This window comes from Phaseolus vulgaris, chromosome 7, assembly GCF_000499845.2.
Source record: "Phaseolus vulgaris cultivar G19833 chromosome 7, P. vulgaris v2.0, whole genome shotgun sequence".
Lineage (NCBI taxonomy): Eukaryota > Viridiplantae > Streptophyta > Magnoliopsida > Fabales > Fabaceae > Phaseolus > Phaseolus vulgaris.
The window spans coordinates 29,549,937-29,577,036 of NC_023753.2; the positions used below are offsets into that span (position 1 = coordinate 29,549,937).

Here is a 27,100-nt window from a genome sequence, read left to right on the forward strand (position 1 = left end):
CACTAAGAGACAAAATATTTATTTAATTTTTAATATAAAATTAGAATATATTATTAAAATTGGTTGTTAGGTGGGAGTATTATTTTAGGGGTGTGAAAATAATTTTTTGATTTATACAAGAAACTGGTGACAAGTTAAAAGGTCTATTCTGTTTTTACGTCAAACCAAATATTGGATTTTAATTGGCTCTTTTATATATATATATATATATATATATATATATATATATATATATATATATTTGTTTATTTTGTCTAACATCCAACAAAATATTAGGATGCAATTAATATGCATCTATTTTGGAAGTACTTGATTTCATTACAATTTTATAATTAGAAGGCATGTTAATGAATTAAAAGACGAATTTATATGAAATAAAATTCAAATTCAAAACTTCAAACCAAATAAACACTTAGCAGGAGTTAGTTATTTTCACGGTTCACCTTTGGCAAAAGAGGAAACAATAAGGTGTTTGGTCCAGCAATCAGTATTTTTTTGAAACGGGTAACTTTAACTTGATTATCTTATCTTTTTCACTTTAGTATAAAGGGAAAATGCATTTATCCCCACTTCACAAATCCTGTAAAGTCCAAAATGTGTAGAGTATCGCAGTACGACACTATAAAAATGTCAAAAACTGAAGCAGAGCAACACAAGTAAAGAATCATTTACTTTCTTCACACACTTCGGGGTTTTCACACTCTTAATTTACCGTGATGATATTTAAATTTGTGGTAATTTGAATAAGGTTTTTCTAAGGAGTAGCATTGATTAAAGAATTAATAAAGAATGAGATGTAAGAGAGAATTAAGAGTGAGTGTGTATGAAGGGGACCAGTGGACCACAGAACAAAAAGAGAGAGCGAAGGCAATCTAAAGCAGAATGAGATGAGTAGTTCAGTAGTTGTAGTTTGAATGAGTAATAAGTTGATTTTGTGAAGGAGAAAAGAAAAGCAGAGGAAGAGCACAAAAGAGGAAAAAAAGTGAGAAGGGATTGTTTCCCGTGAGTTTAGAGTTTCAAAGGTGTGTGCGTAAGCAAGATTGCAATTATAAGTTTGTGTCGGTGCAAAAGCCACACGAGAGTAGCGTTTCATGCTTCATCATCATCACTTCCACACCACATACCCTCTTCTGTCACCCCACTTTTCTCTTCACCTTTTTCACCAACAACAATTTTCACATACCCTCTTACACAGCAGATCAAACACAAATAATTCACCAAAATATTTACCTGGGACCACTTTTAGTTCCAAACACAAACCCAGCTTCCAATTCCAAACAGACACTTGGTAACTTTGCCACACCCATAATACAATCTTTGAGCCTCAAATACCAATTTTAATCAGACTGTACTCATATTTTTCAAACACAATTTAACAGATACTATTTTTATATTTTCAACCAATTTGGAGGACCACTATCTCCTTCAAATCTTCAATGTCATCATGCTGGTAGTTCTGCCCTCAATTTCTATTTAAACCTTGCACAACAAATTATATATATATATATATTTAAAATTCATTTGAAAACACAAGAAGATTATATATAGTATTCTATCGACTGTTAATGATTAATTTCATGGAATGATAATTAAAAATAATGCATAAACAAATGGATTGTCCGTCCCGGCCCGGTTTCATGAATTTAATGATGGGCGGGCCAGGTTTGTCCAGGTTGAAGTTGTGGACTGTTGGAGAAGGTTGATCCAAAAGAATGTGGCTATTGCTACGCTAATTCTGGCTGCACCCGATCCCGATCAATTTGAATGGGCACACAATCATGTTTGTGAAAATACTAAAATGTGTTTAATGAAATTTGTGAAAATAAAAAAATGTCATTAATGAAATTGAAATTAGGTTAAGGGAAAGATTTGCACCCAATCACAACACTTTTTCGTGTAGCAGCCGTCATCGCCACTTTCGTTTTCGCATTGAACGCAGCGGTTAATGTCATCTTACCATTCTTCCGTTCGTATTTCTCCTGCAACTGTTTCCACTGAGAATGCTGAAAATAAAATATCACTTAGCTTCCGGATATAGAAATCCATAAGTCAAAAAATATGTTTCCACATGTCCACATCCAGAACATAGTTAACTATTTCGGATATGTACATCCGAAATTCAAAACCCAATTCTAGATATGTACATCCAAAATACAAAACCTAATTTCTAATAATAATATCCGTAACACATTTCTTTACTATGAACATAGGTGTTCGGAAACTTCAACTTCAAATATTAATTACTTACGAATATTTATATCCAAAATATTTAAAAAAACAAATATATAATACATTTTATAAAGTTCGTCTGATGCAGCAAACAATTTATTTGGGTGCAGAAGTAATTGTAGTCTTGATTCCTCACGTACGAATTGCGACCTGCACCCAATCATTGTAAGGAAAAGATAAAATTATCCTCTAGGTTTTGGCTTTTGGCTTTTTTTCTTCGTCTTAGTTGCATTTTCTGAAATCACTGTATTTGGTTAAATATTTGTACTTTATCTATGATTTTTGGGACCTCACATTCAGTTGTTGGATAAAGGTAAGATCTAGGAAAGTATAATCTGAAAATCCATTCCAGAATTCTAAATCTAAAAGTTAAAAATCATTCACCGTCTAATCCCATTTTGGAATTCAATTTCCATAAATACATCCAAAAATTCTAGATCTAGAAGTTAAAGAAAACGATCTCATTTTTCTGCAATGATAATAATAGGTGTACCGATAGGCACCGGACGAAAGCACGCGGCCGACCGACCAAACGCATAATAAATGTAAGGATATTTATCTAACAAGATAAGGTGGTTAAGATACACCTCCGAAGAACAAGGAATACGCATTTAAAGATATATTGATATTTATGTAACAAGATAAGGTGGTTAAGATACACCTCCGAAGAATAAGGAATACGCATTTAAAGATATATTCCCCGGGTATTCTGGAGCACGACTGGCAAAGACCTATCCATAACCACCCTGAGCCCAAAGGAGTAGAAAGCCCATTAGGTAATCCTATAAATACCGTGCTCAAGCCAGAGAAAGGTACGTTCTCACTCACTCACTAAACCACACTTAGAATCTCATACTCACTTGAGCGTCGGAGTGCCTTCGCAGGTACCCTCCCCCGCTCGACCGAAGGAGACACCAAGAAGGAGCGACCGACTGAAGGAGACACCCAGAAGGAACGACCGAAGGAGAAGAAGATCGACACGTCAACAATTACACTACGTCAACCGACCGTGCCTGGGCCCCATCTCTCCACAACAGGTACAATTGGCCCCACGCCATGGCAGAACAGATGATCATGATTCAAACCCTCCAAACTCAGATGGAGGAACTGCGGCAAAAGGGGATGGACGACCGTCGTCAACACGAAGAGGATAGACACCGCCAAGAGGAAGAAATCGCCTTATTGAGAGAGCAGAACACGCGACTCCAGCGACAGGTCGATAATCCTGAACGAGAAGGACAATCCCATGCAACCGACCGAACCGCCTCTCGCATACCTACGCCGGCCGAAACCAATCCTGCTTCCAGAGCTGAAACAGTCGAAAAAAAGTCAAGTAAAAGGGCTCATCCTTTTACAGACGAAATTATCGCTACTCCACTTCCTAACAAATGGAGGGGTCTCACCATAAAACTCTATGACGGCTCAACCGACCCAGATGAGCATTTAAATGTTTATAAAACACAGATGACCTTGTACACCACAGATAACAATGTGTGGTGTAAAGTTTTCCCAACGTCACTACAAGGAGAACCTCTTACTTGGTTTACAGAGTTGCCTCCGAACTCCATCGATGACTTTGACGTCCTAGCCGCAAAATTTTCTACCCAACATGCCACCAGCCGACCGCATCATATGTCTTCCATGTCTCTCCTATCGGTGCAACAAGAGAAAGGTGAACCTCTTAGAACCTTTCTAGACAGGTTCAACAAAGCATGTATGAATATCCGAGGACTCAAACAGGACGTTGCATTACACCATTAGGTCTCGGCCATCCGGCCGGGTCGTTTTGCCGACAGTCTCATCAAGAAACCACCTCAAGACATGGAAGATCTCCGCACTCGAGCAACCAAATTCATGCAAATCGAAGAACACATCGACTATCACCAACGGTTCAAGGCCGTCGGATCCGGAGTCCTCAAAGATAAAATCCCGAGTAAGGAAAGAGAAATCGAAGCCGAACGGACCGTCCGAACCACTCAGAGGCCCGATCGGAATAGAGGAGGCCGTATGCCCAGATTCAACAGTTACACCCCTTTAATTGTTCCGCGGGGACGAGCCCTAGATGAAGCACTACAAACGGACTTAATCCCGACACTGAAGCGATATCAAACGCCACCGAACGCAGATACCGCTAAGCATTGTCAATATCATCGAAACTTCGGCCACACAACCAAAGGATGTCAGGCGTTGAAGGACAAAATGGAAGAGCTCATCCAGGCTGGCCATTTGCGACAATTCGTCAAGAGGACAAGGAATTCAAGATCCCCACCACGGAGTACCGACCGTCCATCCCGTGGTGTCGACCGGTCATACCATAACGATTACAAACGCCGAACTGACCATAGCCAAGCTTCGCGGAAACGCAGTGAAAGCCCCGTTCGGCGTACACGCGCCCGCAGCACAAGTCCCGACCGAAACGCTCGCCCACGCCAACGAGTTCGCGAAGTCATCAACATGATTGCTGGACCCGTTACCCTGGGCCAACCGAGCCACGAAGCAAATTATATAGCCGGAGGCTTTGCCGGTGGCGGGTGCTCAAATTCCGCCCGAAAGAAACATCTTCGGGACATCCAGTCCGCTCATGCCACTACGAGGAGGCGTCCACACATACCTCCGATTACTTTCACTGACGACGACTTCACAGCCATAGATCCAACCCAGGACGACCCTATGGTAATCACCGTGGAAATTGACAAGTTCGCAATTGCCAAGACTTTGGTAGACCAAGGAAGCTCGGTCGACATATTATACTGGGAAATCTTCAAGAAAATGCGCATCCCAGAAGCAGACATTCAACCCTATAACGAACAAATTGTAGGGTTCTCAAGCGAACGGGTCGACACTAAGGGGTATATAGACTTATATACAACCTTTGGTGAAGAAGACGGTCTCCACAAAACAATAAACGTACGATATCTTCTGGTTAACGCCCAGACTTCCTACAACATCTTGCTCGGTCGTCCGTCCATCAACAGGTTAAAAGCCATTGTTTCCACCCCACACTTAGCTATGAAATTCCCTTCGGCAAATAACGACATTGCAACAATCCATGTCGATCAAAAAACCGCTAGAGAATGTTATGTCGCAAGTTTGAAAAATGAGCCAACTCGACGGCTCTACACAACCAATCCGGACGACCGACTCCCGCAAAAAAGAGGATGATCCCCGACCCGACATTCCGGACGATGCATGTCCCGTCGACAAATGATAGCCCTTGTTGATCTCGACCCTCGTATGGACGATCCCCGTATGGAGGCAGGAGAAGACTTGCATCTGTTCCCCCTTTGTGATGATCGCCACGCTACACATATCGGCACTTCACTAAAGTCGGACGACCGAATGGCCTTTGGCACGACACTTGTTAAAAATGCCGACCTGTTCGCATGGACGGCCGCTGACTTGCCTGGCGTAGACCCACAGGTAATCACTCACCGATTATCATTGTATAAAGAAGCTAGGCCAATAGCCAAAAAGAAAAGACATCTAGGCGAAGAACGACGCCAAGCCGCACGTGACGAAGCCGATAAATTGTTACAAGCTGGATTCATTCGGAAAGCCCGCTACACCACATGGCTAGCCAACGTGGTTATGGTAAAGAAAGCGAACGGAAAATGGCGAATGTGCATTACTCTTATTTATGCCTCGTTCGACATCAGAATTATCATTACTTTAACGTAATCGGAATTATTTATGCCTCGTTCGGCACCAGAATTATCATTACTTTAACGTAATCCGAATTATTTATGCCTCGTTCGGCATCAGAATTATCATTAACGTAATCAGAATTATTTATGTCTCGTTCGACATCAGAATCATTAATGTAATCAGAATTATTTATGCCTCGTTCGGCATCAGAATTATCATTACTTTAACGTAATCGGAATTATTTATGCCTCGTTCGGCATCAGAATTATCATTAACGTAATCAGAATTATTTATGCCTCGTTCGGCATCAGAATCATTACTTTAACATAATCAGAATTATTTATGCCTCGTTCGGCATCAGAATTATCATTACTTTAACGTAATCATAATTATTTATGTCTCGTTCGGCATCAGAATTATCATTAACGTAATCAGAATTATTTATGCCTCGTTCGGCATCAGAATTATTACTACTTTAACGTAATCGGAATTATTTATGCCTCGTTCGGCATCAGAATTATCATTACTTTAACGTAATCGGAATTATTTATGCCTCGTTCGGCATCAGAGTTATCATTACTTTAACGTAATCAAAATTATTTATGCCTTGTTCGGCATCAGAATTATCATTAACGTAATCGGAATTATTTATGCCTCGTTCGGCATCAGAATCATTACTTTAACGTAATCAGAATTATTTATGCCTCGTTCGGCATCAGAATTATCATTACTTTAACGTAATCAGAATTATTTATGCCTCGTTCGGCATCAGAATTATCATTAACGTAATCTGAATTATTTATGCCTCGTTCGGCATCAGAATTATCATTACTTTAACGTAATCAGAATTATTTATGCCTCGTTCGGCATCAGAATTATCATTACTTTAACGTAATCCGAATTATTTATGCCTCGTTCGGCATCAGAATTATCATTACTTTAACGTGATCGGAGCATAAAGCCGCCTGTTGAAGACCCAGCCGGAAGTACTCCTCACTTATGCGGAGCATAAAGTCTTGGCATTTTTTCACTTCAGCTTTGAGGGCCTCCTCCCGGTCAGCCCCATCCTTCAATTGCACCTCAAACCCTCTTTTTTGCTCTTCACACGCCCTTACGGCCGCCCGCTCCTCCTCCAGTTGGCCTTGCCCCATCCTTCAATTGCACCTCAAACCCTCTTTTTTGCTCTTCACACGCCCTTACGGCCGCCCGCTCCTCCTCCAGTTGGCCTTTTAGCTTCTCGACCATCCCGGCCGACGCCTTTGAAGCTTGGTTTGCTTCCGTCACTTCCTTCTTCAAGCGAGGAACGGTGACGTTCGTAACTCTCTCAAGTTCCTCGATCACCGTTCGGCTCGCCACGAGCGCCCGGCTTTGCAGTTCTAAAGTCTCCACCATCAACTTCGTTGTAGGGATGGTGGAGAGTAGGTGGGAAGCAATCTCCAAACCGGCCGTCAATAAATGCGAACGCTATTTATAGCATCCCTCCTCTTCCCTCAACCGTCAGATGCACATTCATCCTACGACCTCAGCCAGTCGGAAGTCGAACCGTCACTCGATCTCCACCGTCGGATCGATCTCTGTCCCATCCGACCAAAAGAGCACGTCCCGTCATTCCGTTACATTTAATGTCTGACACATCGAAATGCACAACAATCATTACGACTCTTCGGCTTTTATTCCCCTCGAGCCTGGGGGGCAAGTGTACCGATAGGCACCAGACGAACGCACGCGGCCGACCGACCCAACGCATAATAAATGTAAGGATATTTATCTAACAAGATAAGGTGGTTAAGATACACCTCCGAAGAACAAGGAATACGCATTTAAAGATATAATGATATTTATGTAACAAGATAAGGTGGTTAAGATACACCTCCGAAGAATAAGGAATACGTATTTAAAGATATATTCCCCGGGTATTCTGGAGCATGACTGGCAAAGACCTATCCATAACCACCCTGAGCCCAAAGGGTAGAAAGCCCATTAGGTAATCCTATAAATACCGTGCTCAAGCCAGAGAAAGGTACGTTCTCACTCACTCACTAAACCACACTTAGAATCTCATACTCACTTGAGCGTCGGAGTGCCTTCGCAGGTACCCTCCCCGCTCGACCAAAGGAGACACCAAGAAGGAGCGACCGACCGAAGGAGACACCAAGAAGGAGCGACCGACCGACTGAAGGAGCGACCGACTGAAGGAGACACGCAGAAGGAGCGACCGACTGAAGGAGACACCCAGAAGGAACAACCGACCGAAGGAGAAGAAGATCGACACGTCAACAATTACACTACGTCAACCGACCGTGCCTGGGCCCCATCTCTCCACAACAGGTACAATAGGTGTCTAAAAATGCTGAGAAAAAAAAAATAGGTGTAAAAAAAACCAACAAAAAAACATCATAAACCACCATACACAGATACAAATAACCAACCAAACAAAATAAATCTACAAAACAAAGTCAAGACGAAAGAAAAAAATGAAAATATCAACCACCAGAACAGTGGATGCGAATGGAGAAAAAGGAAAATAAAAAGTCCTGCAATAAACAATAGCCAAAGAAAGTGGGATAAGCTATTTTTTATTATTTTTTAGGGGCTGTTTTGAAAATCTTAATCACTGACAAAACCTATAATGAATTCGAGTGTTTATTTCTTACTTACCTAAATATTTTTCAATATAAATGTTACATCTCCGTAATGTTGTTTCACTAGATTATGACTTAGTTGGAGGAAATTTGATAAAATTCATAAAGTTGTTACTAATTTATTTGACTAATATCTTAATTCCAACTATACACAAATATTTAATGAAAGATTAAAAAATAGTTTAGTTTAAGAATTTTTAATTTATAAACTACAAGTTACATTAATTAGAGTCTAATTTATTTGTTATTTTTTTATATTTTTTAATTTTAATTTTTAATCCTTTTACCCATTATTATCTATAATTGCGGGCAATTAAATTTAAAGAAACCAACAGTAGTTTAAAAAAAGAAGTTTTAATCTATCAAAATAAATAAAAATTTAATTTAATTAATACTCGTTAAATAAATTAATTTGAATAAATTAAATTTTGTAAATAAAAAAACATATACAACTTAAGAGAAAATATAAGCACCAAAAAGTTTGATAAAAAAATTAATTATTTTTTAAAGTATAAAATTATAATTACATGATAATATACTTTTGTCTAAAAAATATGAAATTTATTATATAATAAAACTTATATTGTTATATCTTTTTATGTCATTTTATATTTACCAATTCACTTATAAATTTATTCAACAAAATAGTTTTTATCCAATAAATTAGTTTACCAACTCAAAACCTATAAATCAGCAACTTCTCGACTAAAAACTAATTTATTTACTATCAACTGGCTTATATAACCTACTTTTACCAAACACGCCTTTACTTTGATAAAATGTCATATTTAAGGTTTCATTGGATAATTTTTTTTTAAAATTACAAGTTCAAAATAGTCTATAGATAAGTTATAATTTTTTAAAATTTTCTTATTTTTAATTCGAGAAACTTATTTATTGTTATTATTATAAAAGTTTTGACAGAGAAGTTTTATCTAAAAATATCACAGAGTATGTTATAATTATTCATTATATATTCTGGAGTGATATAATGAGACTTTTATTGATCATCTAACTAATTTTCTCACATAATTTATTTATTTTGGGGAAAAGTGATATTTTTAGTTGCAATTTATGCATAAATTAGGGAAATAACCTCAAACTTTGTTAACAAAGGCAGGTTTCAAACTATTTCTACATGTTATGTAAACTTCTGAAGAAAGAATAAAATTTTATCCAAACCATAATGTAAGGGTTTTGTAATAATAACAAAAATATATTAGTGCAATTTGGCATGATCATGTATTATTTATTGAGTAGGGGTGAAAAAATTGGTTGGTTCGATTATTTTTTTTTTGTCTGATTCCTAGTCCGAAAAGAAATTAGGATATACAAGTTATAGAAATTAAAATTGATGATTTTTTTTATTATAAGATGATCAGACATTTTTTAATATTTTGTTGTTGGTGTTGATTTTTTTTCCCTATTTATTTATTCATAGTTACTGATTCAATTTTACAACAATAAAATATAAGAAATATCAATAAAATTAAATCAATTTTTATTATTTTAATCAAATAATAAAATTTAATGTTTAAAAAAATAAATATGAGTAATATCCAATATCACAAATCACGGTAAAATTTAGTTATGACAATTCCACACAACATATTTTAGCTAAATTAAACATAAAATAAAATAAATTTAAAATCATCAATAATTGAACATATAAATGATAAAAGAGCAAGAAGATGACATTTGTTAAAATTCTAAGTCATTATTGTTGGTATTAGTATTATTACTACCAACAACACTGATGGTATCGGTATTGTTACTATCAACAACACTGATATTACTTTTAGAATTATTACTACCAAGAATACTGATGGTATCATCAGGGTTGTTATTACCAACAACACTGATGTTGTTATTTTTCATTTCATAATTTTTTGTGACACTCTTGAATCAAGTCCCCTCACTCTTTCATTTTATCAGTATCTTCATCATCTTCAATAAAATTTTACAATTAGTAATGGAAACGTAATTTTAAAATTTACTAGCAATTGAAATTAAATTTTATAGAAATCATTCAATTCATTCATTTTTTTATCGGTCTTTTAAAAGTTATTTTACAAATTAAAAAGTACAATAATTTTTTATTGTAACAAAATAGTTGTGTAGTTTATTTTATTTTGTTTTATCTGTTTCTCTTTTTATTTATAAAATAGAAAATACATAAAAGTATAATTGATAAAAATAATAATCAATACTATCTCTGAAAATTAAAAAAATTAAAAACGATTTGGTTTAACTATATCTTATATCAAGTACCAATAATTATCACACTTGTTAATTTAAGAACATGCATGTGTAAATATCAGCCTAAACATTCATGTCTGGAATCATGTGCAGCATCAAATTCAAGTTCTCATCCACTGTCCTAATTATATTTGTTCAACTCTCTTAACACTACTACAGGGAAATTTTAAGAAAGAGGGAATACATATGTTTTAATAATAAAAAGGTAATATTTAGTCAGATAAATTACGTATATTTTAATTATCTTCTACTTCTTTACATGTTTTTAAACATATATATTTCAATGAGATTATGTGTATTTTAAGGATCTTTTACATAATTTCATGTTTTTAAACACATCTTTTAATGGGCAGTTTCTTCCTGCACCCCTACGTTTTTCTTCCTGCACCCCCACAATGTAATGCAAAGACAAAAGTATCCCTATTATTTTTTAAAATTTCCAAAATACACATAAGACCCACACTACTCTTTCTTCTTCCGGATAATGCAATTCAGTAATTTTATGGAATAGGAAATCTGCATTTATTTTTTTTGCATTCCGGATTGATAAATCCGGTAATCTTCTGAATTGGTGAATCCAGTAATCTTCCGGATCCATCAATCCGTAACAAAAATTAGACTTCCAAATTCAACAATCCGAAAATTAACAAGTTGCTTTCGAAACACCCATTTATTTAAAAAAGAATACGAATCACTTTCAAATTGATGAATCCGTAGCACACTCCTGGATTGATGAATCCGGTAACCTAAAAAACTCTAGTTTTTTTAAATAAAAGGTGAAGGTCAGTTTTGGGATTTACAAAATTGTGGGGGTGCAGGAAGAAAAACGTAGGGGTGCAAGAAGAAGAAGCCCTTTTAATGAACTTGGTTGCAGATCCAAAATTTTGGGCCAATGAGGGGTGCAGCTGTTCAGGTCTCTACATTCTACACGCCCATAAATTTGAAATGCACCTCAAAATATATGTGAAAAGACTAAATTATCTTTTATATTTATATTAAATCTACCATTTTTTCTCTTCCATTTCTTCTTCTTCTATCTTCCCTGCATTGTTTCCATTGTTCTTCTTTGGGTTAAAATACAAGAATTACTCTCTAAAATAAATTAACTGTATTTGAAATTAATTTTGGAAAAACATAATTTTTTTTGAAATTCCAAAAATAATACATTTTAGAATCTACAATCTCAAATACATTTTTTATATTAAGGAATCTAATTTTAAAAGGACAAAGTTTATTTCAATGAGTTTATCTAGAAAATGAAGTTATAAAAGAATAAGAATAACTTTTTTAAATTAAAAATTGGCTTATGTTAAGCTAAAAATACATTTTTTTTCTGGAAATTATATATATAAATGAATTTCTACACATTAATCTATCCATATATTATTTTTCCATTTATTAAAATTTTATTTTTATCTCAATTTTTGTAATCTTTTGTAAGTTCTAATGGACTAGTTGGTAGGAAGATAATCATTTAGTCACAACTTTTATTACCCAACCTCTTTTTCACAATTTCACAAGGAAAATGTCCTTTTATTTCTGTTGTAATCATGAGCAAAATGGGTACTACATAAAAATAAAATAAATCAATAATAAATAATCGTTTTATAGTTTAAACAAACTTCTTTTAAAAAGAGGACTCGTTCCTTTCAAACATGCAAATTCAACTGTGTCATACATCTTAATGACATAAGTCTCATGTTGCTTACGAAGCATGACTAAATCAATTGCAAATATTCATGTGGATAAAACTTTTCAGCCTTGCCACATCAAACTAGTGGGTTCAAGCAAGCCATACAAAAAAAATTCTAGAATTTGTCTTAGGAAATGACCATTAACTTCTTGAAGTTGCATATCCACAACATTATAAAATATTTCAACATGTCACGTGAACCCATGTAATACGTTTCAAAAATTATTTTTTAAGACGTTTACGTGTTACCAAAATAATCCCATGGCGTAATGTTTAGACAAAGAATATTAAAAAAATAAAAGTAGTAAGTTGCATGTTGTAGAGTTCAAAAATCACATAAGATAGTTTAAAATCTATGAAGTTAATAACTTATCTTAAATGACGTGTCGGTGTCGGATACAAATATCAGACACTGACACTCGTAGGATATGTATTTGTAAAGTGTCTAATTCAAAAAATATTTGTTGATTTTTAATAATTCTAGCACGATTTTAACATAATTTTAAAACAAATACATTAATTTTTAAAAATTCAAACTTATTGTATGAATTTGTATTATGATTATAAAAATAAAAAATAAATCTTTTTGAACCAGTCATGAAAAACATATTTCTACCCCCAAAAATTAATGTGTAACATACTTGTGCACATAAATCTTTATTGTCAATTTATGTAATTCTTAATTATACAATATATAAATATGTATCTTGTATCCTACATTTTAAAGATTATACGTATTTCCGTGTTCATATCCGTATCGTATCAGTATTTTCGTGTTAGTGTCTGCCCTACATAGTTTAAAATTGAATTGAGAGTAAGAGTGATTTAAGCAATTTTCTCCAATTTGTACATATGAAAAAAAGGGTGTGAACTTAGATATAGTAAGTGTGGGAATAGCAATACCGTTTTATTCTCTGTTATGGGCCTTTCTTTTACAGGGTGTTGGTTTTAGTGGTGAGAAAGAAAACGTATCCCGTTGTGGAGGAGTTGCTTCAGATCCCAATTTTCCAACACATTCTTCCCTTGGTCATGAATGATACCATTGCTTCCACCCTCAAACTTCATTCTCCTTCACCTTCATCTTCACCTTCACCTTCCTTCAGATTCCGCAGATAGAGACGCACACGAAGAGACACCTCTCTCTCTCTCTCTCCCTCTCTTTCTCTCTGCATTATGGACTCTCCGTTTCCGTTTCCGCTTCTGCTTCTGCTCTTCCTCTGCCTCTCTCCCATTCCCTCATTCTCAATTGACAATTTCCACCAAGCGTGAGTATTGCTAATTTCTCCATTTCTTTCGCTTTCTTCCGTATTCAACTTGCATTCAGCTCTCTTTCCTATTCCCGAGATCTGAGCCTACTTTGATTTTCCTCACCTTCTAGATCCTCGGTACGGTTACATTGTTTTCCGCATTCGTTACGATACTAGAAACTAACACAGTGGTAAAACGGTTTCACACGCACGGGGGAACGGGTGATGGGATGGATTTTTGCCAGTAACGTGTGAGATATGTTGATTGTACGTTGACTTGTAGGCTTGTTGAATAATTCAGAATATGAATAAAGGAAAAAGAGGCACTGCAGACTTATGGTCACAACGTGAGAGAGAGCATTTTCAAATTAGTATTTCACCTCAGATGTGTGTTGATATGTGTAGATTTAGTGCGGTGTTGTTTTCACATTAGAGTTGTGCCAACGATAACGTTGCACGGTGTGTGTGTGTTTGTTTGAAGTCTGGGACTCTTTTGTTGTTATTGTTAATGATTTATGCAAGTTGTGGTAACTTTTATATTGTTATTCTTTGTCTGTTCCTAAGCATGGTTTTAGCGACCTCCTCTAGGGTGTTGTAGTGCAGAGTTTCTTTGTTTTCTTTATGTGAAGTGCGTTTTTCCTTTTGGTTTCAAGTTGTGGTGAGTTTTACTTATTTTTGCCATTCTTTGTCTGCGCAGCTTTCCCATTGTGGAACCTGATCCAGGTCACACAAAACTTCGTCTTTCAAGAGAAGGTTTGGAGGCTATCGAGAGAATAACCAATCCCATTGCTGCAGTGGCAGTATGTTTGACTGAAACTTTAAAGCTTGCTTTATCAGTGTTTTAGGCTTCCACGTACTGTTTTTAGTATGGTTTTCATGAACAGATGGTCTGATTGATTCATGATCGATGTATTATAAAGTATTATGCGGATTAGTGTTATCCATGTTGACAATTCCTTACTACCGTGTTTGTCACTCAAGGCTGATAAATATGCGAGCATTTGCTCTATTTTGTTTGTTCTAACACTTGACAGGGAGCAGTAGGCCAGCAGTAGATTCTACTTGAAACATGAATGTAAAGTTAAAGGCATTTGACCTTCTGCGCTTGATACAAAGTGTGGCCATATAGACATATTTGAACGAATTAGTCTTTTAGGAATTATTCCTGTGCAAGTGTTTTCCTAACTGTGGATCTTTTGATATTTCATAAATTAAGAGTATCATTTCCTTCCCCACAAGTTGAGACAAGACAACTTCGTAAGGGATTAAAATTTATGGAAGGTTCAAAAACCTCACATGTTAATTTTCCAATCTCTACCCACCTCCACATAATGTGAGTCTTGATGTTTGTTCACTAAACTAGTTTCAGTTTTACACTTCCTCTTGAAATCAGAACCATCAGGTCATATCATGTGAGGAAAGGACACAAAATCAATTATGTTAAGATCCACTGTCATTTATGTAGGGGTCCATTAATTTTGCCAGTGTCTCTCTTATGACATGAGTACATTACATGACCCACCCACCCATCTTAGTAAGAAATGTGTGAGAGTCCTGTTCATTTCTCTTTTCAATCTTTTCAAGAGTGTTTAAATAGATTAAATTTAAATTCTTGATAAGTGTAAATCTACCAGCTCAGGACTGAAGCCTTATTTTGTGAAGATAAGTTTGTCATTTTTCTTTCCTTTCCCCTCATTGTATTTTTGTCCGTTATTGAATTGTTTTATTGTGCTCTAGTTTTTCTAAGAACCCATATAACTGCTTTTATAATATGATTTTTTTAATGTTATTGGTAATCCCACAGCATCAATTTCATTAGTGATTCATATTGAAGTAAATTTGTTCAGTATTGAAGAAATGTTGTTATTTCACTGTCTACCTCTTTATGGGCTCAGCTTTTATCTTTTTATGGTTCTTTTTATCAGGTGATTGGGCCGTATCGTTCTGGAAAATCTTTTTTGCTTAATCAACTTCTCTCTCTTTCTTGTTACGAAGGTGTATCTTTTATAGCTACTAGATTTTACCCTCAATACCCAAATTTTGGGATTCTTTTGGCATAAATGTTTGGTTAAAAGATTTGATATGGTAATTTTTTTGTTAGGATTTGGTGTTGGGCACATGCGTGACACTAAGACAAAAGGTAGATAGATATTGCCATTTTTCTTATGATATACTTAATTGGATTTAATATTTTAAAATATATTTTTAAATCTTTTGGTTCACTTTTTCAGGAATATGGGTTTGGGGAACACCTATAGACTTGGACATTAATGGAGTAAGAACTTCTGTCTTTTACCTTGACACTGAAGGATTTGAAAGTGTTGGGAAGTCCAATGTATATGATGATCGGTAATTGCTTTTTTAGCATGCATTCTGTTTTCTGTGTTGAATGGTATGTGATTTTTTTGTTGGCTCTCTCTTGTGTTTTCTTCTGCAGGATATTTGCTCTGGCAACTGTCTTGAGTTCTGTGCTTATATATAATTTGCCTGAGACGGTTAGTTATTGCTGTCATCTCCCAATTTCTTGTTTATTGCTGCTGGTTGTCTTGTAATATTAAATACACAAAAGAATTAGTATTAGGGATGGTTTTATGGCAAGGATTCTGAGTATGGATTGGAGAAAGGATTTGGGAACCCATGAAATTGAAGCATGTCCACTCATTAAGTAGTGGACAACTTATCTCACTATTAAAAATTTGATGACTAATTCTAATATTATGAATACTCCTATGATGTGCTGGATTGGTTATTGTTAGGGCTGTATGCTGTTTAGACTTCAGTGGATCTGCTAGGACTTCTAGATACCTAATGCAAACTAAAGCTAGAAATTACCCAATTCCCAAATATCAGCTGTTATTTTGAATATACTCAATGAGTTGACAACTGTATGATAGTTAGTTAGTTAGAACTTTGAACAATGTACATTGAAGTATAAGAGGGAAACAATTTGAAATACCTGAGAGAGAGAGAAACTGTTGTTTTCTCCTTGTTCGCTTCTGGTTTTGTGAATTCTAATTAGGTATCTCTATTCACCCTATTTTTGGTCCACTTTTATCTAAAAATTACCTTGGTCCAATGTGGGCGAAGAAATATACCTCGTACTTACAATTCTAAATTTGTAGCAAATTATGGATCACCTTTTGGCTTTGAATCATTGAGCACAAATCAGTTTTCTTTTGAAGAAAAAATTTCAACTTGTTAGAGACTGAATAGTCTTGCTTCAATTTTAAGCCAGACTGAAATGTTATCTTTGTGTGTTCAGATACGTGAAGCTGACATCTCTCGACTCTCTTTTGCGGTTGAGCTTGCTGAAGAATTTTATGGGAGGTCTGCATCTTGATAAACTTTTTGTTAGTAATAATTTATCTTGAATTATCAATGCCCTTCCCCCTATCCCTTTAATATTGCTTTGTAAAACCTCTTCTTTTGGGGTTAAATTACAGTTACTAACTTTAATTTATTTGATTTGCAAATTTTTCACATCCTAAATTTGCAACTACGGTGTGTTGAACAGAGTGAAGGTAAGATGAGGTCTTAGGGTTGTTATCTAATCCTCCTTGCTTTCTATTTTTTTTAATGCAAACTTTGTCATTGATAATTTGATTTATCTTTGAATGTTTGGATATTTTATAGGGTCAAGATGTTGCGTTTGAACCTGCTAAGCTCTTATGGCTCATCCAACGTGATTTTTTACGTAAGTTAACTTGACAAAGAAATTAGAGACTTAGAATTGAGGGAAAAAAATGCTTGAGAGTCAGCACGTCAGCCTTTTAATTATATAAATACACTTGACAAGATCCCACAAACTATGGAAAGAATCATACATAATCAGGAAAATATTTGATTGTAATTATGTATATAATGGACAAATAATAAAAGGAGATATCTACATCAACCAACAAATATTCTAACATCTCAGTATTCTCAGCCTAAATCAAATTCACTATGAAACTTGGTCCAATCTCACGTTATCTACATATAATCTCAACATAGCCCTTTAAGCTGCTGCATATTAGTCGCATACATCTACCTTGCTATGTATGTACAGCATTCCTTGTCTGTGAAGAAATTGGTAGTTTAAGCAATATGATAATTGGAATCAATAAAAGATGTAATGATTTCTCTAGAAACGGTCCTCTCATTAACAAGATGACAATTAATCTAAATTTGTCTTATTTTGCTTGTGGAAAAGTAGGTGTAAGTAGAAGAAATTTGCATTGTGATAGTAACTTGGGTATTATGGGGGTGTTCAAGTCCTCCATATCGAATAGTATGGAATGCTCAGTAAACTATTTAAGTGTTTGGTTCTTCCCCCTTAATAGCTACCTTTTGAGGGTGAGTTACCCAAGGGTTTGGGTACTTATTAATCGGCAGCAGAGCTGGTTGTCGTTGTCTCACAAAAGGCTACTATCAAGAGTTTTTATTGGGGGAGGGTTCTCACCAACAGGGGAGTTGAGTGAAATGATACTGAGTGAAGTGTCTTAGAGTGAAAGGTGCCAAGACATAATAAAATCATTCACAAGTCTTCACCTCACATATTAAGCTTTTAGGAAGGTTGGTCCTTGACATGATATTAGAGCTTTTGATTAAGTGGTCAAAAGTTTGATCCTTGCAATCTATTTTTCTTTCAAATAAAAGTTGAGTTTCAACATATGCTCAAAATAGGCTTGTGCATCTTCAAGTTCAAGTGCTCGCATGAGCAGCCAGTTATATGTGAATGGACATGAAATTTGATATTTTCCTTAATTGTCTACAGAAGGGAAATCTGTGCAAGAAATGGTGAATGAAGCTCTCAGACGAGTCCCCAATGCTGATGGTTTGTTTGTACCACTTTTTGTTTGCATAAAGTTTTACCTTTTCCATAGCATGGTTTTCCTTTTGCTTTAAATTCAATGATCTGATGGAAGGTTTTCTTACTACTTAATTGCAGGGAACAAAAATATTGATGTGGTATTTTATCTTCTAAATTCAATTTCCAATTATCAGTAAAATAGTATTAGTTTGGAATTGAATATTTTTTATAATACTAAAATTGTACTCCATCAGGTCAATCAAATCCGAGATTCATTGGCTGTTATGGGTGACAACAGCACTGCCTTTAGCTTACCGCAAGTATGTCTGGTCCCTTTGTTCAAATTTTCCTTAATTCCCTACCTTTTCAACCCAAATTTGGTTTTCCTTATCTGGATCTCTGTTATATGAAGCTTTGAGTGTAAATAAAATGGTATGAAGATGGAACCTGCTGTAGTTATCTATTGATTTTCACAGGAGAGTGAGTGATTTTAACTGTAATCATAGCTACCCTATTGTACGTCATATATGTGTGAAAGAAAAATAACAATGTTTTAAGTTTATCTGACATTAATATGTTGCCTGGGTGGCATTTTTCGAGCTATAACAAAAGATCTTGCGTCTTTTTCTGGTGGATACTATTGTTTTCTCATTCCAATGTCTTGATTTGGGATTGGAAGATAAACTTATAAATGATATTAGTGTCCAAACTTGGCTTATTAGGCACAGAATCATTTTCATCCCTATTGTGTTAGTCATCTCCTGCTTAGTTCTGAAAAATGTATTTGAGGAACACCAGGGGCAGGTTAAGCCTATAAGGCATATAAGGCTAAGCTATTAATTTGTATGGTTATTTAACTGCTCTCTTTATTAAGATTGTGTCATTGGATAAAACCTTTGGCCTTTTTGGTCATGAAGAATGATATAGTAGTATTGGAAGTAGTTTATTTCTGACAAACGAGTTTAGGTGTTATTTCAATTAGTAATCATCTGTAATTTTGTTCACATTTTTAATCCACCTGCCTAGCATAGTAGTTGTCATCTATGTATTCATATTTCTTGATGGAAAGTTATCAATATTTTATGTAGTCTTTAATTTTTGTTATAACCGTTGTGAATTGATATATCTGATTGTTGGAACTTGACATTAACAGCCACATCTTCAACGGACAAAGCTTTGTGATATGAAGGATGTGGAGCTTGATCAATTATATATCAAGAGAAGGGAGCAATTGAAAGAGCTTGTTGCTAGCATAATCTCTCCAAAGATTGTACAGGGAAAGACTCTAACTGGGAAGGAGTTTGTGTCCTTTCTGAAGCAGGTACTTAATTTTGGATGTTCCTATTAGAGGAGAGAGTAATAATTACAAATTGATCATAATTGTGAATGGAGTGAAGTATCAAAATAGTTACACAGTGTACACGTTTCTTTTAATAATAATCAATGTAAAACCTTTACAGAAGACGCGGCATGTTCTCCGATCTCATAATTATCGTACAATAGAATCTGCAGATCAATTACATAGGACAAATGATGGCTGAATCTGTCATAGTGATATACTTCTCTTTACGTCCTTTATCTAACTGTTGGTTTTGTTAAAAAAAAGATAATAGATCAACATGTGATGCAGTTATACTTCTGAATTTAAGTTTTTTGTGGAGACAATTTAATTACGAATAATTGAAACAACTGGAAACCAAATTTTTGAATTTTTCTTCTGCAATTGTTTCGTAGGTAAGAGTAGAATTAATTTATTCCTAATAATATTAGGAATTAATTTTTTGAATTTGTCTTCTGCAACTGTGCATCTCCATTTCACCACTGATTTTGACCTTTCAAATTTAGATACTTGAAGCCTTGAACAAAGGTGAAATTCCATCAACAGGCTCTCTCGTGGAGGTTTTCAACAAGAATATTCTTGAGAAATGTCTGAAGTTATACAGTGAAAAGATGGCAACAATAGTTCTACCTCTTACTGAGGAATCTCTGCAAGGGACCCATGATAGGACTAAAGATGAAGTCATGCAAGTTTTTGACCAGCAGCATTTTGGTCGTCACCATGCAAAGAAATCAGTTATGCAGCTGGATGAAGAATTACAACAGGTTGCGTTTGAATTATTATAGTAGGCTGAAGGCTCAGAATATCCTTGTTTATTATCCTTGTTTATTTTGAATGCAGTTAGCAGTTAAAGTTATATTAGCAAAAGCTAGTTCAGTGGTTTTCTTTGTCAAATGGATTTTATGTTTTTAGATTGAAAAGGTTCTTTCCAAAATTAAGTGAGTTAAGTTAATAAATAAATTCTCTTCAAAGATCCTGTTTATGATTTTTGATCTTGTTGATGGAGTTTTAAATCAATCCGATAGAGCAGCATGTCTGTCCAGAAAATAACAAAGACCTTGTGGCTAATTGAATCTTATCATGGGGTGCACAGTGGTAGAGTCAGAACAGTGAGATTGTGAGAAATTGTACCAACCAAGTAAAATTTATCATATTATGGTTATATTTGTTGATTTGGTGATCTTTGGACATTTGCTCCGCTCTTCCCTGCTCCTGGAATTTGAATCTGATGATTTAAACTTAAAATTTGTTGGGGATAATTATGCAGGTGTATAAGAATGTTGTTTTGCAAAATGAGCTTCAATCTTCAAAGCTCTGTGAGGGACTGTACACCAGATGTGAGGACAAAATGGATCAACTTCAAGTTCTCAAACTTCCTTCCTTGGCAAAATTTAATGCAGGTTTCCTGCTATGCAATCAGAGTTTTGAGCATGAATGTGTTGGACCTTCAAAACCTAATTATGAGCAACGCATGATGAAGGTCTGGTAAACTAACAGTGTTTTTTTATTTTTCTAATTTAGTACTTGCGGGGATTATCTTTGTTATTATTACCTTTTGTGTTTACTTGAACATTGGAGTTCAAGGTGTCTTGTCTCAGTACACAGAAATAATTAATTTCATATTTCATGTGTCCGTCTGTATCACTCTATTACATGTGAGGCTATTCTCTGTTATTATTGCCTTTTGTATTTACCTGAACGTTGGAGTTCACAGTGCTATAGAAATTATTAATTTCATGTTTTTGTCTCCGTCTATATCTCTATTCTTAGCCTAGGTGTGACAGTATTCCTTACATATTTCAAGTTGACCATTTTGGCCATATTGGGCTTACTTAACATTAAAAATGGAACTACTTCAATTCTCCACGGAGTAACTAAATTTTGCTATTCATAATTTCTCTGACTGTGAAATTGGTTCAAATTCTTAATGTATTTTGTTGTAACTAATGGCTATGCAGATGTTGGGGAAATCTCGGTCTCTGTTTATAAAGGAGTACAACCACAGACTCTTCAATTGGTTGGTGGCCTTCTCTCTAGTTATGGTAGTGATTGGCCGCTTTTTTATAAAATTCATTTTGATTGAAATTGGAGCATGGGCACTCTTCATATTTTTGGAGACATACACAAGAATGTTTTGGTCAGCTGAGGCACTTTACTATAACCCAGTTTGGCATTTTATAGTTGCAACTTGGGAAACTGTTGTTTACAGCCCTGTCCTGGATCTTGACAGGTAATTTGAACCTTTTCCTTTGGCACCTTGAACTGAATTTGTCAAAACTTTTGCATCAGTTGCTATTAAAATCCGTTTTAGATATGATTGGTTGGTGTTAAATCTCCGCATTGGTTCCATGTATCTTAAATAATGACAAGTTGAAACCAAGAAATGAACTGGTGATAAAAGGCATGCAAATGCATTAGTTTCACTTTTTCTTCTCTGAATTCCACACCTAGTTCCATTTTTCTATTCTTGATTATTCTTATTAAAATTCTGTTTGTAATCTGTTCCATGCTTGTTTTTAACCGTGATCACTTGTCACTATCTTGTTTAGTATGAATAGTTATGGGATTTTGTGCAATGCTGGTATTTTTATATTGATATATAATACTTTTGGTGATAAAAACAGATGGGCTATTCCTCTCGGTGCACTGCTGTCATTGTTTATTCTTTATTGGCGGTGTTATGGGAAAAGGAAATATGGATCCCAGTGGCTATTACCTTTATACAGAAGCAATAAAAATGGTTCTAATCGACCACGAACAGACTAAATCTGTGATAATGATTGCAGTTGCCGGCATGTTTCAAGAGTTTGGCATGCTCTCCGCAATTTCTCCTATATGGCGAGCATTTTATTTTATACTGGAGCTCGCTGGCCCCTTCATCTCCAAACGGTTCTTCTGCCGAGTGTAAAAAAGGTGAACCGAGGGTGACTGACCTCTAAAGTAACTTCTACAACTTTAGCCCCTCAAAGATGTTCTTTGTTGCCACAATGGCACTATATTTTAGTTTATTTGTGTATCATTTCACAATTACTGATATAGGATTGTAGAGTAAATTAAATGTTATACACCACTGTGCCACAATCATGCGTGGACGTGTAAACTGGTAAATTCAAAGTAGAAAGGGAAAAATGTTGATTCTTTCTTCTTGTTTGCAGTTGGTTGGTAAGTTAACTATCCCAGATATCACTACTTATTTTGGGATTTATCCTCGTTGCTAGATGGGGAAAATATGTGCACACTTTTTGCTTTAGACAATTACTACATCAACTTAAGGTGCATTTGAGGAATAGTTTTCAGAGCCAACCTCAGAGGTCAATTGGCCTCATGGAGGATTATGGTTCACTTGAGAAGGTTAAAGACATTTCGGATACCTTTTCAAAATAAATAAATTCCAATACGGATCATGGTTTTTCATTTCTTCTCATCTTAATATCATATTGTTAGACTAATCTAGATTCATTTCTATATTTTTTTAAGGTTTTTCAAAGATTTAACAGAAATTGAATGAGAATACTCGAGAACATCAATGATGAAAACAAAATTTCATAACTATTTTTATGGGCTGTGTTCGGAGTTTGTTGTTCAATTTTTTTGAAATTATCTAAAGAAGCTTTAGATATATAAGAAGATCAGTTTGACCATGTAAAAGGCAACTACAAAACGTATTGAAAAAGCATTAGTGAAAAAAGAATCTTTTTTGAAGAAATGTCTTAACCCTCTCAACTGTACTATCATTCGTTAAAATAAAAAATGAAGATTGATGACGACAGAGAAAAAAAATAGTCACGAACATGAATAAGTATACCTGCAAGTTTTTCTCCTAATTAATATATATATATATATATATATATATATTAAATTATATATTTTAATATTAATAGCATTGTTCAAAGCATTAGAAAGATACTGTAAAGCTAAATGCTGATCGTCTAGCCCATAAATCGTTTAGAGTATCAGAAAAGCGATTTTAACAAATCCAAAGAAAAATTTAACTTGTCATTTAGTAACTGCGTCATAATTTAATTATTCAGCCTAAGTGTTTTAATAAAGGTAAAATTAAAAATTAAAGAAGTAGTGAAATAATAGTTAAATCATCATTTGATATTGCTAAATGAATATGATAAAATTTAAGTTTTATAAGATTTTTACATTAAAATATACTGATATGACATAAAAATAAGCCGCAGCTTTTTTTAAATAACTCAGATCTAAAATCTCGAGTCAACCAATAAAAAAATATTTTTATTTTAAAATATATATTTTACTAACAACTAAATAAAATATACTTATGAAAACATGGTTTAAGATTTTTATACTAGAGTAAAAATCTTAAAAAATGATTGATTATATAAAATTTACACAAACTAAATTAAAATTAAGAATTCATAGAATAATTCCTGTAAAATAGACACTCTTGAATTAAGTTAGACATACTTAACTAAGTTTGAAAAGATAGTTTAACGAGTTAAGTGTAAATTATTTGCACCTGTAACTTAAAAGAAAAATAATATTTTGAAATTCCTTGAAAATATTACATCCACTTTACAATATACTTTAATAATATAATAATATATATTAAAATTTTAAATTAAAAAATTAAGTAAATATTATTATTTGAAAGTGTTAAATGAATATTTTTTTATGGATATCAAAATATCATATGTAAAAGTGTTTATGAGTGACACTTAACTAAAAAGTTATCTAAATCCAATATAAAAATTAAATGTGGTTTAATTTTATATAAATTTGAGCTAAATTAAATTATTGTTAGCCTGTCCGTTTAGATTGGTTTTTTGCAGATTTTTTTTGTTAGTATAAATTGTTAAGTACTTTTTTTAAAAAAAATCATTAAATAAAGAGATATGATGTAATTTTTTATATAATTATTTTTCGTATTTATAATTTTATTTTGTCATATTTATAAATGAATTTCTTATCATTATTTAATAAATATAATTACATTTTGATTATAGCAGAATCAAGCTTTAAAACAATTTTTTTAATAAAGACAGGTATATTTATTAGTTATTACTTAATTTTAAATATATGATATCATATTTCAATATAATAAATGGTTTTGATTTGATTTCCTTTTGTTTTTTATTTATTTATTTTTAATCTGAAATTCAAAACTAAATTAATAAGTTGATAAAAAATAAATTAAAAAATTCAAAAGAAAAGGTTTTAATCAATTTTCGATTTTTTAATGAAATTTCAGTTTTTTTTGTTGGTTCGATTTTGATTATCTCTGTATACATATACACGTCACAAGTGTTATGGAAAATAAGACCACTGCCATGTCAATCTTTTTTGCCTCTGAAATTGCATAGTGTTATTACATTAGTTTTTGAAATTACAATTTTTAAAATAAACATGTGATAGTGTAATCTTTCAATTGTATTAGTATAATTTTTAAAAAATATAGGATTTAAATTATAATGATATATTTAAAAATTGAAATGACAATATATAATTAGGATAATGATACTTTAACACCCACATTTTTTTCCATTTCTATTTCCAATTGATAATGAAATATAATATTTTATTACTAAAAGGGGTTGTGAAGTGGAAATAAGAGAAAAAAAATTATGTCAAATAAACTTTTTCCATATAATTAACTCTAAAAACTTAATAAAACAAAATTAAAAAATTATAGATCTATTTAGAATTTTTTTAATTTTACATTATCAAAATGGTAGTAAATTTCTTCTTACAAACCATAGAAATCAACCGTACACGTGGAGGTTATGTGCGAGACTTAGAGCAAAACGTATATGATTGAAATCAACCACTCCTCCGCATATAATATAACTCTGCTTAGAAGGTTATAAGTACTTATATGTGCAAAATCACTTTTCTGCCTCTAAAATTGACTTTCTCAATTCTTCAACAAGGTGGGTACATAGAGAGGAGTTTCTAGATAGAATTTTGAAAACATTTTTTTCCAGCTTATTCATATCCTCGTATGTTCTATTAATCGTATTTCTAGCACTCAAATTAATCTATATAGTTTTTTTTTTCTAATTCTTCAATGGATTTGATTTAGGGTTTCGAAGAATATCCGAAAAATGGGCGACAAAAACTATCATCGACGCTTGATACATTGGAGTGAGTTATTCTTTATTTAGCCCTTTAATATGTAATTATGTTTTAAATTTGTTGCTTAGATATATAATTCATGAATTTTTTATTTTTTTTTATGATATTTTTGTTGTAAATCGAACCTCACCCGACACTACGAAGATATTGTAAAAGGAATTAGGAATCCTAAAACCACTTCCATGAAAATGAAGGAGAAATGGAAGGGAGTTACGCTCAACTTTCCTTCTTTCTTGAATGGTTCGGAAAACATGACCGAACATTGCAAGAGTCTTGGGTGGTTGGCTCCTCCATTCACCCGAGTCTTCCTCCATCACCAACGGTTGCTCCGTTTCCGACGACCATGACCATGGAATGGTGCCGCTCAACTAGGGTTTGAAACTGCAGTAGTTGTAGGTTCTCCTCCTTCTATAAATACCGCATCCCTTTGCTTCAAAAAATGCATCTCTCACTCACCTCCCTCGTCTTTCTCAACCACCACCGTGAACCTTTCTTTTTCCTCTCACCTTTTCACCTTTTTCTCTTTCTCTCTCTTAATTTATTATTGTATTTTATTATAAATTATTTTTTTTTGGGTTTTTACTCTTTTAAGAGTAAAGTGCTAGTTTTGATCCTCGAAAATTTCTGGGAAGTTCCTGTGGTATCCTGAGGGACTTGCGCAATACACCGCGGATAAGTCCTTACAGACAGTGATCACTCACGCCTCGGCAAATCATTTTTGTTCGTGTTTTAAAGCCTCATTTACTACAATTGTAAGGACTTATGGCTAACAATGCAGACAACAACAACAACTCTGCTTCGAAAACGTCAAACGTTGTTTCCGCAACGCAAACCATTTTTGTGAAATCATTTCTGGACGTCTTAAAAATTAAAGTCTTCACCAATCAGAATTTTCGACGCTGGCAAGAACGCATGTCCACCCTGTTGGACATGTATGAAGTCGCTTTTGCACTTACAACTTCTAAACCCGACCCAAACACAACTGTGAAATAAATTGATGCTTGGGTCCATGCAAAAAAGATATGTCGTCACACCTTACTGAGTATGTTATCTAATGATATGTTCGATGTCTATTGCTCTTACAAGGAATCAAAAGATATTTGGGATTCCCTTAGTCTCAAATACTATGTCGAAGACGTCGTCAGACAAAGG

General features: G+C 34.1%; 2 protein-coding genes across 2 annotated transcripts; both read left to right on the forward strand.

Annotated features, from left to right (window-relative positions):
- Positions 1-4,050: 4,050 nt before the first annotated feature.
- Positions 4,051-13,584, forward strand: LOC137829382 (uncharacterized). The gene is made up of 2 exons (XM_068636186.1): positions 4,051-5,078; positions 13,407-13,584. The coding sequence occupies exons 1-2, from the start codon at positions 4,051-4,053 to the stop codon at positions 13,582-13,584; spliced, it is 1,206 nt and encodes a 401-aa protein (XP_068492287.1).
- Positions 13,435-22,987, forward strand: LOC137829773 (uncharacterized). Its single transcript, XM_068636676.1, has 17 exons — positions 13,435-13,733; positions 14,413-14,515; positions 15,641-15,710; positions 15,817-15,855; positions 15,947-16,064; positions 16,153-16,210; positions 16,978-17,042; positions 17,230-17,236; positions 17,349-17,409; positions 18,472-18,531; positions 18,646-18,665; positions 18,762-18,827; positions 19,661-19,828; positions 20,353-20,610; positions 21,114-21,326; positions 21,805-22,076; positions 22,471-22,987. Exons 1-17 carry the CDS (start codon positions 13,642-13,644, stop codon positions 22,610-22,612), a joined length of 1,812 nt encoding a protein of 603 aa, XP_068492777.1. The 5' UTR covers positions 13,435-13,641; the 3' UTR covers positions 22,613-22,987.
- Positions 22,988-27,100: the final 4,113 nt, after the last annotated feature.

Bases quoted from the DNA above. Each gene is read 5' to 3' on its own strand.
- LOC137829382 (XM_068636186.1), top strand. From the start codon at position 4,051: ATGGAAGATCTCCGCACTCGAGCAACCAAATTCATGCAAATCGAAGAA. The intron at 5,079-13,406 runs GTATATAGACTT...TTTCTTTTACAG, and splicing joins GAACGGGTCGACACTAAGGG to GGTGTTGGTTTTAGTGGTGA.
- LOC137829773 (XM_068636676.1), top strand. From the start codon at position 13,642: ATGGACTCTCCGTTTCCGTTTCCGCTTCTGCTTCTGCTCTTCCTCTGC. The intron at 15,711-15,816 runs GTGTATCTTTTA...TTTTTTTGTTAG, and splicing joins CTCTCTTTCTTGTTACGAAG to GATTTGGTGTTGGGCACATG. The intron at 18,666-18,761 runs GTATTTTATCTT...GTACTCCATCAG, and splicing joins GGAACAAAAATATTGATGTG to GTCAATCAAATCCGAGATTC.